At 41.7% G+C, this 18,044-nt stretch overlaps 1 protein-coding gene across 1 annotated transcript; it reads left to right on the top strand.

The window, feature by feature from the left end:
- Positions 1-7,939: 7,939 nt before the first annotated feature.
- On the top strand, positions 7,940-9,904 carry KCNA4 (potassium voltage-gated channel subfamily A member 4; the record flags this gene model as incomplete). The annotated part of the gene is made up of 1 exon (XM_080931018.1): positions 7,940-9,904. One exon carries the CDS (start codon positions 7,940-7,942, stop codon positions 9,902-9,904), a length of 1,965 nt encoding a protein of 654 aa, XP_080787144.1.
- Positions 9,905-18,044: the final 8,140 nt, after the last annotated feature.

Consider the following 18,044-nt stretch of genomic DNA (forward strand, 5'->3'; position numbering starts at 1 on the left):
TTCAGGACTTTAAAAACTGGTGATCCAAGGAACCAGAATCAGAAGATAAAAAACTAGTGATCTCCACTTAGTTTTTCCCAACATACAATGGAAACCTCTTTCTTTATTGATCCACACCTGGGCCAGATACAGTGTTTGCTTCCAGAGCAGAGGGGTGGAAAAAGCACCTGCTTTTAGCAACCTGTGTTATTGTCACAGGCTAGTTAAAGAGGCAGCAAGTTGTAGTCTGAACATTGTTATTCACTTGGGACCAGGACACCAAAGAGAGCAAAAGCTCTCAGAATGGACTCAGTGAAGTCATACAGGCCTCCCAACCTGCTTTGTGCCAAGGAAACTATGTTTGTCCCATTCTACATAAACAAAAGCTTCTTGGAGCAAGCTAGAACATTTGTGCCATCAACAGGAGACTTAAAAGCCAAGGATAAATTATTTAATGTAATAGGTAAGTGTGGAAGTGGGGTGACTTATAAAGTTTTGGTTAGGTGATTAAGAAAGGCAAAGAAATAAGTTTTCTAAAGAAAGGAGAGTTTTAGAACTTAGTCAAGGTAGTGATTTTGGTAGGTTATAATAGAATAAAATAAAGTTAAGTTAAATTAAATTAAGTTAAGATCTCTCAGCTCATTTTGTGAGCTTCTAAACCCTAAAAGTATGAGGAAAAGAAGGAAATACAATGATTTTTATTTTATAAAAAATATTACTTCAGTTGGAAAAGTGGAGTATGTGTGTGCAAGCCTCTCTTTCTCTATCCCTTTCTCTCTCACTCTCTCTGTGTGTATGAGTATGTGTGTGTGTGTGTGTGTGTGTGTGTGTGTGTGTGCACGTACCACACGTGTATAACTATGTGTGTGCATGCTCAGGTTTGCTTATGTTTGTGCTGGAATGGGGACAGAGAACTGAAAGGGACATGTCCTTCCCAGGTGGTCTGACCTTACCTCAACAATTCCACTAAACTACTTAGTGTTCTTTACATAGCACCAGGAACCTACATGTTTTCCATTGTAGCAAATCTAACTCTCTTCAGACTTTCTCTCTTCCTTGGAAGTCCTTATTTGCTTCTTTTAGATTGGATGCTGTTAGGTCCTTTTGTGTTCCAGAGGCAGCACTTTCATATAGGCATCATGAGATTCTGTGAACCTTTGACAGCTATTTGCTTATATAGATAGGTGGGCACAGCCTGTGTGACTGTGTGGTGTCACTGTCACCGACTACAGATTTTTTCCATGTTGTCAAAGTCACAAATATCAGGGCTAGTTCTGCTACTATGCCATAAATTAGACAACTTTAGCCAAAGTTTATAGCCCATGCTAATCTCAATTCCTTTATATGATAGAGATAGAATAGTACCAATCATACAAAATGCTTAGTCATGCATGTTAAACAAGATAATATACATGCAAAGAACTTAGAACATAGTCAGCCATGACCAAGTAGTCAATGAATGTTTGTTCAGCATTCTGAACGTGTATTGTTATTAGAATGGCTTTGATTCAGCTAAATTATTCCTAAGATTTAGTACTTTCTCTTCCTGATACCTAAGAAATAAAGATGTTCCTGAAGATTTCTGGCAATTAAATGGTAAAAAACTTTCTGGGCCATAAGAGGAATAGTCAATGACGCATAGAAACAATATACTTTACAAAGTTTCCATGTGATCCAATGAAAACCTCCAAGCTTCCATACAACCATTATCCTTAGTACATTATTCAATCTCATCTTTCAAATCCCTGGAAGCATTCCATAGCTACCGTAGATTGATCTCACAAATAGCTTTTGGAAACTGATCCCAAGATCTTCTACTCTATGGCTTCAGCCCTGATTCTATCATTCCCTAAAAACATCCTTCTGATGGTCTAACAGGAAGTCAGCCCTCCCTTTCTGGCATCTGTAAGACTGCACAGGGATCTAGCCTATTTTGGAATTAAAAGTGATTGCTTTCAGTTTTGGAGTATCAGTCCCTCCCATTTGCCAGAGTGAGCTCCAATTAGGAATGACTTGGAACATGCAGCTTCTCTAGGTGTCTGTAGGAACTTTTCTCTGAACCTCCACCTACAGGGTGGGGGTGGGGCCGGGATGGGGTGAGGGTGGAGGGTGTTGTTTGTGTCAGAATCTCAAGATGCATTGAGGGAAGATAGAAAAACCACATCTCACATTCGTGTTTGTTTGTTTGTTCCCCCTTCACTAATTGTGTTTCAGCCTTCACACCGTTATTTGAAAAATTAAACAACTAAAGCAGTCTTCCAGGTGTCTTTCTTCGCGTCAGCAGCGATAGCGTGAGTGCCGCGCACAGGAGCATATCTATAATTCAGCTCAGGAATATTTCCCTTAATAATTAATCCGGAATCACAAAAGAAGGAAGCCCAACAGGGCCCGTGAACAATGCTGCCTGAGACTATGGCAACCCAGGTGCCAACCGACCTGCCCAGGACGGATGTGCTCCAGTAGTTGGACCTGTGTACCACACTGCTCATTCGATCAATCATGAGTGCTGAGGGAGATGCTCCAAAATCCGAACTTGACCATCACCTTAATACCTCTTCCCGAACCCCACCCCATCTTTAAGCTATCCTTTCTTTCCTGTGGATTATTCAAAATTGTATACCCACATCTATGTCCCAGAGACATTCATAAACTAACCTTCAATGGAAACACCAACAGTTTTATGTGGAGTGGGGTTGCCTTCCTAGAGAAACACTTAACTGCTCAGGGGCAAGGTAATGTGGAATACTTTTTTTTTTTTTAAAGTAGATGACAATAAAGTTTGGGGAACTGATATAAAGTCCCTCAATAGGTTACATGGTATCTCTTGTTAAGCCTCTATTATGTTTTGCAGCAACAGTTTTCCGGAGGAGTCACCTTAGCCTTTCAAAACCCCCAGTCTAGGCCATTTGAACAGTTTGTCCATAACCCTCCTATTTCCCTTCTCTTGTGACTTGAGCCTCCTGTACAGAGTAGCCGTCACTTGGGGTCAGACTCCACATTGGACCAGTCTCTAACACATCCTCTAATACATGGGTCAAGTTGATCTTTCTCTGTGCCTGGGAGGCTGCCTGGGCCAACAGCTGAGGCTGCAGACTCTTAATGTTCCAGGAAGGCTGACACTGTGACTGGAGTGTACTCACAGTTGAAACAAGGGTTCCTGGACCTACAGTCTCCCTAGAGATGCACCTGAGCCTTACTACTGCACCTCTAGGGGTAAACAGAGGACCAGTGCCTGGGGAGATAAAAGAGCAGGGCAGGGAGGGAAGCCGCCCCCAAGCTATGCACCCCATTTTCTGAACTCCATCTCCCATTGAAGTCCCTCTCTCCCAGCTTCTCTAGTGGCACCTGTGCTGTGGTCCTGGGCTTCTATTCCAGCTCCTACCTCCTGGATTTGTTCTTCCCTTGGGGGTGATAGCCAAGTGCTCCTGGGATGGTTTCCAGAAGCGAAGCAGTCGTGGGGGCTGGGCCGACGGGTGGGGTCGCAGCGTCGTGACTGTGCCCGCCCAGCCACGCGGGGAGGCACCCCTAGTGACTGCCCCAAAAGCCACACCCTCGGCCCGGCCATGCCCCGCCCCCGCCCGTGCGCGCTGGCAGCCCGGGGAGGCGTGTTGCTGCTCCTGCAGCCAGCTAGAGAGCAAGACTGGGATGGATACTGGAGAAGGAATGCGGGCTTAACAAGTGATCGCTGCTGTCTAGGATTTTGAGTCTTTTTCGGGGAACCTTGACTTCCGTTCCCAGCCCAGGTTGCTGTGCCGAACTCTAGAGGAACCAGAAATCTCCGGGGTCTACCTTGGGCCGTCCCCAATCTCCACCTCTGGGCTCCAGTAACGAGGACTCTGACAGCCCCTAACCCCCGGCCAAGGCGACGGAACTTGTTCCATGGATATTTGGGATCCTCCACCTGCCAAAGCCGATTGATTTTTATTTTGTACTGCGCCCCCACCCCCAATGATTCTGCCCCTCCTCCAGCTGTTGCAGCTTGTAAAGGGGAAACAAATCACCCCGGGGGAATTTTTTTTTTTCTATTTTTATTTTTCGCACTTGCTGGGAATGGTAAGTATGAGACCTTTCTTATCTCTCCCTCACCTTACTCTTTTGGCTGTTGAGAAACTGTGGACATTTGAGGAATAAATAATATTGAGAATGTGACAGAAGGACATGAATGGAAGGCGGTTAAAAATAAACCAGGAGGTGGGAGAAGGGAGGTGCAATGCTACGCCGCGCTCCAGGGGCGACCCAGGGGATGGGGCGAGTGCGCCCTGCTTAATGTGCCAGAGCGGGAACCCAGGTCTCAAGACTAGGGCGCAATTAAAGATGTCGTTCCCCCACTGAGGTGGGGTTTAGATTCAGCATCATTTTCGTTTTGCCTGATCCCAGCCTCACCGTCCCTCTCCTTTGCCAACAGCTGATGAGCGGGTCTGTATTGCTGCCTTTTCCAACATTAGGATGGCATGCATTTTCAGTGTGTGAGCAGTCCGCGGGGACTGGATAAATGGTGTGCGTGGAGTTCAAGTACGTGTTTTTTTTTTTTTTTTTTTTTTTTTTTTTTTTTTTTTTTGGTGCTGCATTTTCTGATTCTATTACCTTTTTATGTTTTAATTTTGTCCCTCTCTGTCCTTCTCCCAGATTTGGTTCAGGTACCACCCTAACACTGTTGCAGAAATTAGCATCTAAAAAGGAAGGCTGCCTTGTTGTTGTTGGATAAGAAGGGAAGAGGAATGCTTGGTTGATATTTGGGAGCATAGAAGCAGGAATAGGTAGGTGCCCTGCAAAATCCTATTAGTTTAATGGTGTTCAGAAGGCACAGGGGAAAGACCCTGTAAAGGTTTCTTGCATGAAGCTTGCTTGATTCTCCTAAGAATACCTGGAGAAAAAGATTTTAAATCAGTTTAGTTTGTTGGACAAATGATTTGGTGGGTTTGTAATTTGTCTTTTTCTTTCTTTTCTCCTTTCTTTCTTTTCTTCTTATTTCTCCCTTTTCTTTCTTTCTTTCTTTCTTTTTTTCTTTCTTTCTTTCTTTCTTTCTTTCACTTTCTTTCCTCTATTTCCCCTTTCCCACCCTGCCTCACTGCTTCTCTGCCTCCCTTCCCCATTTCCTTCTTTCTGTCTCTCTAGGATAGTGAGGTAACTAGTAGTTAATTGAAAGGAAAACAGTTTGTTTTTTGAATGTCCAAGAGTGAGTTGGAAAAACAGTCATTAACAAGCCTAAATAAATAAAAGAATAAGGAAGCATTTGACATAGAGCAGAATGAAGGTAGTTCTAGAGCTTGTAGGAGGAACAGTGAGCTGGGAGACCCTTTAATTTATGACCTTTGAGGGAGTTACTTGGGTGGGAGAGACATCTTCACATTTGTAAATATATGGGTATGTCAGTCATTCAAGACTTACGTGGTATCTAACAGTTTGTGGGTGTTGAGAAGTTGAATAGATTCTCAGGCTTTTTGGACTGTGCCAATCTGAAAGGTGTTGGATGACATGTCACAGTGAATGCAGTCACAGGACAGTTTGATATAAAGGCCTTGAAGACCTCCCCATGGTAAACACTTGTGAACGTAAGACAATGTGATAAGTCAGACGGAAGCAGGATGTCACTAGGAGTAACATCTGAGGTGTATTTCCTGGATTCTCTTGGTCTCAATCAAGGATGTGTGTATGTGAGATCCCACGTTTCCCATTTCCCTGCTTGTCATTTAAGTTATGGGACAGACACCAACGGCACAGAGCAGCAGGTGCTCAAGGGTAGGATGCTGTTAGTGGCTTCAGAAAGCAACTGCTCTCATGCTGCCCAAGTGTTTCCAGTAATAGAAACTAGAGGATGCCCTGAATTCTACCTGTTACCACCATTTCCAATCCTCTGGCTCATTTTCTGTATTCTTAGAAGTCCTCTTGGAAAAAGTCAATGGAAGAAGCAGGTGGCTGGAGTTAAGGGCAGGTTTCCTAAATCCTGGCCAACAAGATGAAGTCAGTGGACTTAGGAGAGCAAAGTAAGAAAAGGGGGCCAGGAGTAGTAGATGAGGTAGACAGATTAGGCTCTGCAAAAACATAATAAAAATAAAATTAAAAAGGGAGAAAAAAAAAAAGAAAAAGAAAAACGTGTGGTGAATTGGGGAATGGGAGGGCAGGATGCAATTAAAAGGTGGGTGAAGTGTTGCACACGGGATGCAACATCCTCACACTTCAGAAGACTGTATCAGGTGAACATGAAGGCAATTCAGGGTGAGGGGATGGTTCCTAAGTGGGAACTGAGATCTGCTTCTAGGCTGTGGGTGGTAGGGAGTGTTCAGGAAGCTGGAGTAGAGAGAGAGAGGAAAAAAAAAAAAAAACAACAGGGGCATGTTTCATGGAGTCAGAGAATGCCAGATTCACACAGGCATTGTCTACTGCCGTAGTGCCCTGAATGTGCTCAAGGTCTGTCTTTCTCTGCATCAGACAGCATCACAGAATGCGAATTTGGGGAGCAGGTAGACAGATGACAACCTAGTTTGGTGCTGTGCTGCCCACAACTGCCATATTTGTTGCCCTTTATTATGTACATTGACAGTGTGCTATCCTAATAACATCCATCATCTCCATTGGTCCTTACCAGTGTGGGGCGAAGGGGATGGATTATGCTGTTTACATTTTATAGATTAGGTAGTTGATGTTCTTTCAAGTAGCGGAGTCTACATTGAAGAAAGCTGTTCCTCTCCCCTCCCCAGTTCTTTAATCCCAAGGAAAAGAAAAATGTAAGGGTACTTAATTCAGCAACATTTCATGGGTGAAAAATTTAAAGAGAATTCCTTGAGATAAGTGAATCCTGGAAAAGGCTGTGAAGTCACAACGTTGCTGTTGTGGAAGGAGGAGGATGCTACTGAGAATGAAGATCTGGCATTGGTGAAGGGGCAGAGGAAAGCGAGAATCGTGTGGGTTGAGAACAAACAGGATCAAAACAAACGGGTTGCCACAAAATAGACTGATCTGAACGATTCGGAAAGAGGAGATAGGTGGATGTTGAGTGGGAATGATTTTAGAGCAGCCTGCCCTGTTCTCTTGAAAAGTTATGGTTTCCCGGTGAGTGTCTCATGATTTGCCTGAGGACGGAAGTGTACGTGGAGTCAAGGGCTGTTTGCTCTCTGTGGGTTGATCCTTTTTATGTTTCTCCTGTGCTTATTTCCCATCCCTCTTCAGGTGAAGCGCTTCTTCTGAATGATTCTAGCCAAAGGATGCTCCTCATTTCCTGCTTTCTATGGAGACCTCAGTGTTGAGTCTGCCTCTGCTGGAACCTCATCTACCACCTTCCCTACCTTCCAAGGTCTTTGCCTCCATCTGCAACCTGCCATTGTCTGTGGGTCCACGAAGGTTTTGAGGACCTTAGAGGGGAAGGTCTGGTGGGAGACCGTCCTCCTAGACTGAGCAGCAATGGCAGGGCGTATTTTAAGCCACATTTTAACATGGGTCAAGCCATCACTAGAAGGCAAGTGCTAAGACTAAAGACTTATTTACATTTTATTTAAATTAGATGGACTGGGCTTTGGACAATTTCCATGCAAGGAAAAAAAAATGTATTTCATTTTCTAGATTTTCTAGGCACAACTTCTGACTGTCAGATACTTGCAGCCTTTGAGTTTTGTAGCGTCATCACCGGACGGCATCCCAGACAGACTTCCAGATTTGAATATCAACCCCCAAGAAACGTAGGTGTTTGGGAGACCACATCATTTCATGACTTATGTTAGAGGAGCACTAGGCTGTTGTCTAGACTAGGCAAGCTCTGGAAAGCAGCGCCGCGTCTCCGAGAAGAGAGAGCATGGGGTGTGCTGATTTAAAAACAGAAAATGCAAAGTTGGACTGAAAATATCCCAAGTCTTCTAAGCAATCTGCTTAAGGCTTCCAAACTTACCTTAATTTGGTAAGAAAATAAGCTGCCCTATTTTTCTTCCTCTCTTACAACTGGAACCAGCCATTTCCCCAAACCACCACCATGGAGGTGGCAATGGTGAGCGCCGAGAGCTCAGGGTGCAACAGCCATATGCCTTATGGTTATGCAGCCCAGGCGAGAGCCAGAGAGCGGGAGAGACTCGCTCACTCCCGGGCAGCTGCTGCTGCTGCGGTCGCAGCTGCCACGGCTGCTGTGGAAGGCACCGGGGGTTCTGGTGGAGGTCCCCACCATCATCATCAGACCCGTGGGGCCTACTCCTCCCATGATCCTCAGGGTAGCCGCGGTAGCCGGAGGAGGAGGCGTCAGCGAACTGAGAAGAAGAAACTCCACCACAGGCAGAGCAGTTTTCCACATTGCTCAGACCTGATGCCCAGTGGCTCGGAAGAGAAGATCCTGAGGGAACTGAGCGAGGAGGAGGAAGACGAGGAGGAGGAAGAGGAGGAGGAAGAGGAGGGAAGGTTTTACTATAGCGAAGATGACCATGGGGATGGGTGTTCCTACACTGACCTGCTACCACAGGATGATGAGGGTGGTGGCGGCTACAGTTCAGTCCGCTACAGTGACTGTTGTGAACGCGTGGTGATAAACGTGTCCGGTCTACGCTTCGAAACCCAAATGAAAACTTTGGCTCAGTTTCCAGAAACTCTGTTGGGAGACCCCGAGAAGAGGACTCAGTACTTCGATCCTTTGCGCAACGAGTATTTTTTTGACAGGAACCGGCCCAGCTTTGACGCCATTTTGTATTATTACCAGTCGGGAGGCCGCCTCAAGAGGCCAGTCAATGTCCCCTTTGATATATTCACCGAGGAGGTGAAGTTCTATCAGTTGGGAGAGGAAGCCCTGCTCAAGTTCCGCGAGGATGAGGGCTTTGTGAGAGAAGAGGAGGACAGGGCTCTGCCAGAAAATGAATTTAAAAAACAGATTTGGCTTCTCTTCGAATATCCAGAGAGTTCTAGCCCTGCCAGGGGCATAGCGATCGTATCTGTCCTGGTCATCTTAATCTCTATTGTCATATTTTGCCTGGAAACCTTGCCCGAGTTCAGGGATGATAGGGACCTCATCATGACCCTCAGTGCAGGTGGGCACAGCAGATTGTTGAATGACACCTCGGCGCCCCACCTGGAGAACTCAGGGCACACGATATTCAATGACCCTTTCTTTATCGTGGAGACGGTGTGCATTGTGTGGTTTTCCTTTGAGTTTGTGGTTCGATGCTTCGCTTGTCCCAGCCAAGCACTCTTCTTCAAAAACATCATGAACATCATTGACATTGTCTCTATCCTGCCTTACTTCATCACTCTGGGCACCGATCTCGCCCAGCAGCAGGGGGGTGGCAATGGCCAGCAGCAGCAGGCCATGTCCTTTGCCATCCTCCGGATCATCCGTCTGGTCCGAGTATTCCGGATCTTCAAGCTCTCCAGACACTCCAAAGGCCTGCAGATCCTGGGCCACACCCTAAGAGCCAGCATGCGGGAACTGGGCCTTCTTATCTTTTTCCTCTTCATCGGGGTCATCCTCTTTTCCAGCGCTGTGTATTTTGCAGAGGCAGATGAACCCACCACCCATTTCCAAAGCATTCCAGATGCGTTTTGGTGGGCTGTGGTAACCATGACAACTGTGGGCTATGGGGACATGAAGCCCATCACAGTGGGAGGAAAGATTGTGGGGTCCCTGTGTGCCATTGCGGGTGTCTTAACCATTGCTTTGCCTGTGCCAGTGATTGTGTCTAACTTTAACTATTTCTACCACAGAGAGACTGAAAATGAAGAACAGACCCAGCTGACACAAAACGCAGTCAGTTGCCCATACCTCCCTTCTAATTTGCTCAAGAAATTTCGGAGCTCTACTTCTTCCTCCCTGGGGGACAAGTCAGAGTATCTAGAGATGGAAGAAGGGGTCAAGGAGTCTTTATGTGGGAAGGAAGATAAGTGTCAGGGAAAGGGGGATGAGAGCGAGACAGATAAAAACAACTGTTCTAACGCAAAGGCAGTGGAGACTGATGTGTGAGTCTTTCTCTGCCTGCCACTAACGCTCATCTCCAAATCTAGTCATACAGAGAGAATGCAGTCATGAAAACGAGATATGCAAATGAGTGCACGGCAAACAGTAATACACGGTTTAATGGTAATACATGGCATAACTGTGACTAAACATGTATTGCACATCAAATAAACGATACATCTTGGAGAGGAGGGAGGCATAGAAACAGCAGGTCTATCTTTATATTTTTTAGTAGAATGCAAGAATTTTGCACACAATGGGAAAAATGTTAATAGTGAAGGTGGTCCTGAGGGGAGTGCCTGTGTGTGAGAGAGTGAGAGTGAGAGAGAGAGAGAGAGAGAGAGAGAGAGAGAGAGAGAGAGAGAGAGAGAGTATGTGTGTGCACATGGGTGTATAAGTAAATTGTCAACATTGGTGGGAATCGTGCCGTGATGGAAAAAGTTGGCATTCTGAAGTATTTACTATGTAAGAATTAATGAATTTGAGCAGTCTTTTTCCAGTGTTTTAATAACATCTCCTATGTCTTTGGATTCTGTAGTTGTTTTTTAGAAATTGTAAGAATTACTGTGTAGAAAAAAGAGAAAGTAAATTATTTAATAGAATATAGGTCACAATTTAATCTTGGATTTAATTAAAGTTTATTTTTAACTGGAAATTAACTTTTGAAAAGGCTGCAGAGGCCTTTAGAAATTGATTATATTTTATTATTAATTTTGGGGAGATATAATAGCAAATGCCTAACATTCTGGAGGAAATGTAACAAGTTTTGTTCACAGGTCTTAAGACTGGATTTTTTTTCTTTTGCACTACTTTCTAAGCTGAAGCCCGAGACAGACTTCATACTGTGAATGTTTACTAACACACCAATCAGTTCAGTGACAATCATTGGAAGAATGGGTTTCTCCGTCTCATTTGTTGTTCTTTTCCTTTTGTGACACCAATGGCCACACAGACAAGGATTCCTGCTTTAAAATCCGAACAGCTCATCTACAAAGGGACTATGAAGTAATGTTCGGCAGTTGAATCTTTGGAAATTGGTTTGTCACAATGAGGCTTCAGAAACCATATTATTTTCAATACTCTTCTGCCTTTTACGTCCAGAATAATTTAACCAAAGTTATTGCATGCACAGAAAGAATTCTTGGGGAAATAAGGCTCCCAGCAGCCACAGCAGTTATGGCTTAAGATCTTTTTATTAAATATGCAACAAAATGCTAGATTTAAGTTCATTTTGTGTTTGTGTGTGTATGTGTATGTGTACAGTCAAAAAAGAACAAAACAGAACACAGAAGGTGGGGGATTCGCCTCAAATGCTAAAGCAGCCTGCAAGATCAGTGCTAGGGAAGAATAGTTTTAGAACCTGTGGTCTCCCCACCGCCATCATAAATCACTCTCATATTTATCACAGGGACTTTCTGAGGATGATACTTCCATTTACCACACAACCGCTCTTTTTGAGTTTGAAGTAACAGCAAGGAATGCCCCAGGAACAACTGCATCACCATAAAGTAGAAAGAGCTCAGAACACTCAGTATAAACACATAGGAGGCCTTACTATTCAATTCATTAAAACAGAGCAAAATCTTTCTTATAAATGGTTGCCCTGAGCACTGGGAAGAAATCCCATGCCCACTATTTCAGTCCATAGCAAACTTAACAAATGTGTGCAAAAACCCATAAACCAAAACCAAATAAAAAAGAAACACATGCTCACTCTTACTTGTCAGGGTTTTCAAATGCTTTTAGCCCAGGAAATCACTGGGTAACTTTTACCTCTCTACCAGTATTTGAAATGAAAAGAATTCCGGTAAATCAATATCGTTGTTCCTGTCTTTTCTCTGCACTTGCAGAGAAGCCACTTTGCCAGAACTCCATCTGCAGACAGAAAGGCGGCAAGCAGTGGGCTGATTGAAGAACTGAGTGCCACCTTGTGATGGGGACTACAGAGATGCTATTCTGATCCAAATACACTGTATTAGAGAGACGTGGAATTAGCCTGTGACAGGCATGGCCACAATCCCTTCACAAAAGTCACCGAAACATGTTTACACCTCACTTTTTTTATGAGTAGAAAATCGTGTTAAATCAGAGGAATAGAAAAAGTAAAGAAAACATTGGGAAACCCTGAAATGTCAAGTTTTATGCAAATGCTTGATATCATAACTTCTCCAGTACAGGCCATTTATGTAGTAATTTGTAACAGTAACAGTAATAGTTTGAGATAAGGAGAAATTCTGAATTTCTTTCTTCTTTGTTTCTTTGACATTTCTTTCCTAAATCGCAAGTCTTAATACATTTATTTGATGATAAATAATTCTCAGATGCATGAGCTAAAGGTAATTAAGACTCATAGGGCTTCCCCCACCTCTCAGAGTTGTTTTTGTTGTTGGTGCTGTTTGTTTGGAAACTGATGAATTTCCTAGTCATGTTCTTTCAATCCAAATATTATAAGAATGTCATTCAAAGAGTGTTTTTCTCCATGCAAAATACACTTATCTTAGAGTGTGTGCATTGGTTCTACCTTGAGAAGAAACTTTGAAACCCCTGTGCCTTGGGCATTTCTGCATGAAACACGTCTTCATGTGAAAACTGGGTGTTCAGTACAGTTGTGAACTGATGGTCAGTTCCTATTCGAAGTATTTTCGACTCTTTGTGAAGACTTTCTACAGGGAAAAATGCTACTGTGTAAACTTATTTAGAGAACTGTATTTCCTTAGATGCCAATAAATAGGTTTGAAATACATACAGGTTCACCATACAGGGAAGAATAAACCTAAGTGATCCTAGTCAAGGTCAGGATGATGGTGGCCACAGGTCCTTTTCAGATGACATCAGGTACATTCTTCTTTCTTGCAAATGGATAAAAAAGGAAGCAGTGATAGTTTTGGGGAAAGAAAGGAGGAATAGATATGCCTTTCATTTTTTTGTGAAGGGGAGCTGATAGGTGCCAGAGGAGAGACAGTTAGTTCAGGGTATCATGAGAGCTAGTGGTTAACTGTGAACAGTCTGTGCCATTGGATTCTTAGGGTTCATTATTTTTTTTTACTTCCATTTTAAGGTGAAAATCAGAATATTGGGGGTACATGGTTATTTGGTTCCTTTCAGAAGCTAAATTCTACCATGGGGTTGATATGACTATTTTGATTTAATTAAACACCCCATCCAGATGATAACCTTATCGGCAGAGCTTTGGAATTTTGGAAATTTTCTTTACGTAGCAACACCATAATATTTGTAATCATTGTTAGATTAACTAAAAAACTAGGAGTTTGAGGGTTTTAAAATATCACCCAAACTGAATGAATAGAGTGTATTTTTGAAGCTCATTATTCTAGAGTCTTAGAAAGAAAAGGGATTCAATTAGTACAGAAAACCTCTTCTGCCTTCAGTTGAATACATACAGTGAAGGTTGGTAAGTAAATATTTTTATTTCTTGCTTTGTCGATGAACAGTATTATCATAGTGTTCTGACCTATGCCGGGAACTCATTTTATGCTTAGACACATGTAGCAATTCTCCAGAGCTTTTGCATTCCTTGTCAAGTTTGTGTTACATAGGGACCATTGAATCTCTGTAAAGCAAAACAAAAACCCTGTTCATTAAGCATGCATATGTTGAAACAGAACCCAGACTATGAATAAGATATAACTTTTGACTAAGATCAACTGTGAAAATATACATAGTTAGCATATATATTGTCCTAGTTCATAAAAACCTATTATTAATTAATAGGAAACCATTTTTCTTCTGATTTAAATAATAATAGTAGCTCCCTGCCTTTCAATAGAATCACAAATGGTGTCATCCATTGCTAATTTTCAGGGTAGTGTATCTGTCTTATTAATGTTATTATTAAGTGGAACTACATGAAGTTTTTATTTCCGTTTTCAGTGCTCCTGTGGTGATGAGCTTATGTGTGCCTTGCCTAGAGTAACATCCCCTTTTTGTGTCTTCTTTTTTTTTTTTTTTTTTTTTTTTTTTATTGATGCAGTTTAGAATGGTTATGGGCTGTCATTCAGTGACAAAAGTGCCTGTTCCAGGAAATCTTCTTGACCCAAAAGTCATTCTGAATTCTGCAAGGGACATTTGATGTGGATAAAAGGTACCTCTTGGCTTTCCTGCTGAAAGAAAAAAAAAAAAAAAACTTGATTCTAAGTATAGAAATTTTCAGACCAATGTAACTTTCCTAAGTTAGACCACGATCTTGCTTTCTAATAATGAGATCTGAATTGCTATTTAAAAGAAGGCTGATGGAGTAGTTTTTGTTCAAGATCAAAGAAGCTAAAGCTATTTTTTTTTTTTTTTTGCAGTAAATGGGAATATGTACTTCTAAAAAGTAAATTAAGATTAGGACTTGTGATAGGAATTTTATTTCTGGCTTCGTTGTCTGTTTCCATAGCAGTCCTGATTCCTCACAGTATCTTCTTCATAAAAGTATGCTAATATGTATCAAGCCATCTGGCCCAATTTGAAGTTCAGAAAATTCAGTCATTTTGGGGGAGGTGAAAGGATGAAACCCAGGCATGACTTGGTTGCTTTGAAGAACATAGGACACGTTCATCTGCAGAGGCTCTGGGACTCAAGTGTTCCCTATCCAGGCTTTAGGATCAGAGTTGATTTAGAAGGCCAGTTAAGTGATCCTTAATGCAGAACTTATCATCCTGGAAATTATATCCTCCATTATATGAGCCACAGTGGAACTGACCTAAGCTTTAGTTTGTATTCATTTGCTGTTACTGGAGTCCCAAAGTGTGACTTTGTATACAGGTCACCAGCATCTAAATGACTTTGGTATTTGATCCAGAAAGAGTTTGTTAACTTTGGCTTTCTGACCGGGAATGAGGTGTTTTACAAATTATTCAAAGTTGGTTTGTCTTCTTGATCTACCCAAGCTCTGGATTCAATTTTCTACAGATACACAGACATTTCGTGAAAATGCACAACCATAATACAGTGGGAAAGTGTGGGGATCTGAATGCAGTGTCACATGCCCTGAGTCCCAGCACCTGAGAAGCTGAGGCAGGAAGATCACCAGTTCAGGACAAACCTGAGTGACATACGCATCATATTTAGAGATACATAGAGAAACCAAAACACCGTGTTAAAACAACAATAGCAGCAGCATCATAATTAGAAAAGTAAGCAAACTCTAATTGTGTGGCTAAGTCTGGTGAGCCAGTGCTGGACACTCATGGTTAAATATGAAATACACAGGGAAGTTTTGTCAAGGTTCTTGAGGTTTTCCGAGATAATGAGGTGGTGTAATGAGGCGGTGATTGTCACAGAGGTTGGTGGAAAACAGAAGCAGTTGGCAGATCAAATATGCAGGTTAAGTTTCTCTGTGAAATGCAATGTGGCATGTCAGCCAACCTTAGCTTGTATTATTAACAGTCATCTGGGAAAACCCAGTACTTATAGAAGATGGTCTGACCACTTATAGCTATTATGCAGAAATATGCTTGATTTAAAAAAAGATTTCCATGCCCCAAGACAGCAAACACATGTTTGTCCACAAGTTCTCAAGTTACTGGTTATTGGGGGCGTCTGTCACCTTTATTAGCAATCAAAGCAGTTACACAAATTCTGTGAGTACCAATGAATCTGGGGAAATGAGTTTTGTTTGAGAAGAATCATTCTCCCATATCAAACATTTATATGTCACATGTATTATGCATTCATTATTCTGTCTTTATTAGGACCAGGTACATATAAGCAAATGAGCAGTCTGGGTATGGCAAAAACACAACCTGAAGGAAAAAGATGAAGTGTTCTATTAGTAGGAAAATATGTATTGTGGGAAAATGGTAATATTTGAGTAGTGAAAAATATTTCTTAAGCTTTAGGTTGAATTTTGTGTCTTAAACTTTCGATGGAATTAGGGTTAGCCTCTAAGGAGGTCTGTGGGATACAGACACATAGAATGACAGTCTCAGGAAAAAAAGTTTAATCTTTTGTGAGACATTTAAAATGTTTATTTTTATGAATATCATGTCTGTCCTATAAAAAGGTATATGGAAGGAAAAGATGTATGGCTCTACCTGGCACTTTCTAGAATTAGTATTGCCTAAAACCACGATCTTTCTGTGCTTTTCTTCTGTTTTTTGCTTGATGTGTCCCCTCAATTGTCCCAGCTTTAATTATAACATTAAAAAGCGTTATGCTATTCTTTCTGGAACATGTCCCAAACCTTTCATAGTCTCTGAAGGTATTAACATAACGTCTTTGGATAATATGGGCTCTTTACTAAGATCAGGTAGTAATTATCTGAACCCTTACCCAGTCATGATAAGGACCATAGCAACTATCTTGGAAGATTCATGGTGTTCTATTTATAAACTGAATATGTTAGTACTTGAATGAATTGGTGATTTCCCTAAAGGACACTCATGGTGTTGATAGTACCTGAGTGAGTCTTTCTTTTCCTTCTCAATGGTAGGGATCATGATCCAAATGAGGCTTTCAGTTACTATCAGGTAGAATAGGAAGTAATTAATGAGGCTGTCTTTTGACTGAAGTCTGTAAAGAGGTTCTAAACTCCATAGGGAATGCCTTCGGATTAAAATTTATTTATATATTTGCTAGACATTTCTGGTTGAAGCCAAGTTTTAGTAACTTAATATTTATTTTGAAAATACTATATTAATTCTTGAGAATTTTAGACGTTGTATTTTGGTCATATTACTTCGTCCTCTATCTCCTCCTGGATCTATTTCCCATTCCATTCTGCCCAATTTTTGTCCACATTAAAAAAATAAAATAAAGTTAGTTAGTGCTACCTGTATACTTATGGATATATGTCACTAACTGGAATGTGTTTGGCCTACCAGGAGCAGCCCTTTAAGAAACTAGCTGTTCTCCCACAAGTTTTAAATTTAAGGTTGATCTTCTTAATAATAAAATGAAGTTTAAGAAGGTAGCTAGTGATTCTAAGCCTTGGCCTACCTTATTAACTTCAGGTGCACATCTAGCTAGTTATTTTTTAAAAATAATACATTTAGAGGTTGCAATCTGTGATTTGAGCTATTTATTTGGATAAAGACTTAGCCTAGAAATAGTGGCTTATTTATTCATTCTTCCTGAGAATATAATGCAATCTCTTTCTACTTTTGTACCCCATTCCTTGATTTTCAATATTTTATTTAAATTGGTAGATTTTTGTCATAAACATTTTGTCTTTCTAACAAAGTGAAAGGTACTTAGATGTTTGGCTGATGGCAGGCACATTTGATACCTTCTTTTGTAACATTTGTTTTTTGCTCAGTTTTTAAGCTGACTTGAGTAACTATGAAATGCAACACAAGTTGGGCCTGTTTGCTGTAACATAATGTACAGATACTGTTGAAATATTAGGGTTAGGACACCTTTTCTTTCTGGGTATCTATAAGTGACTTCTGAGTTCTAGATCAGTTTCTTCCAGAATAGAATTGTGATCTAAGACCAGAGCCAATTGGGAGACTGTGACATAGGAGGCAGGTGAGCAAGAATCAAGGAGTGATGTGTAAATGAAGTCATCAGTTTGTTGGAAGGGTAAGCTGGATCATCTAAAAGCATCTGCATTTTATAATGCTAATTATAATTCTTTTGCAAACACCAGGTATCCAGAAGAGTGGATTCATCTAGGCATATGGACATGCATGTCCCGCCTCCACAATTCTCTGCTTTCTGTCTAGCAGAACACTCACATGTAAAGGCTACACCTGCAGCTACAAAATGAGGATAAAACACACTAAGTCTTGTTGAGGATGAAACTCACTTTTCTCTTCTACAAAGGGGATTTTCACATCTTTAACTGATTGACATTTGTGCACTGAAACTGAGCTAAGGGGTAAACTCAAAATCCCTGGAAATAAACATCAGTGAGGCAGAGCTGTGGAACATGTTTATATTGGGTATTGCTTGTGTGGAATACTTAGAGGAGTGGAGAAATCTTACAATTTGTGCAACCTAATTGGAACTTTGATATGATATGCTCCTTGCTGGTTTAGCTGTGGCAGGGAGTGCTTTGCATCCTCACCGAGAAGAGGTGTCATTTCACTACCAGAATCCACAGATTTCACAGGCTCCCAGGCAGTGTGAGAAAGAAACGGTTAGATTAGATAGATAAGCATAAAGCAACATACAGTATCTCAAGGTGTGAGTCATCGTG

This window comes from Micromys minutus, assembly GCF_963924665.1.
Source record: "Micromys minutus genome assembly, chromosome: 17".
In the NCBI taxonomy this organism is placed as follows: domain Eukaryota; kingdom Metazoa; phylum Chordata; class Mammalia; order Rodentia; family Muridae; genus Micromys; species Micromys minutus.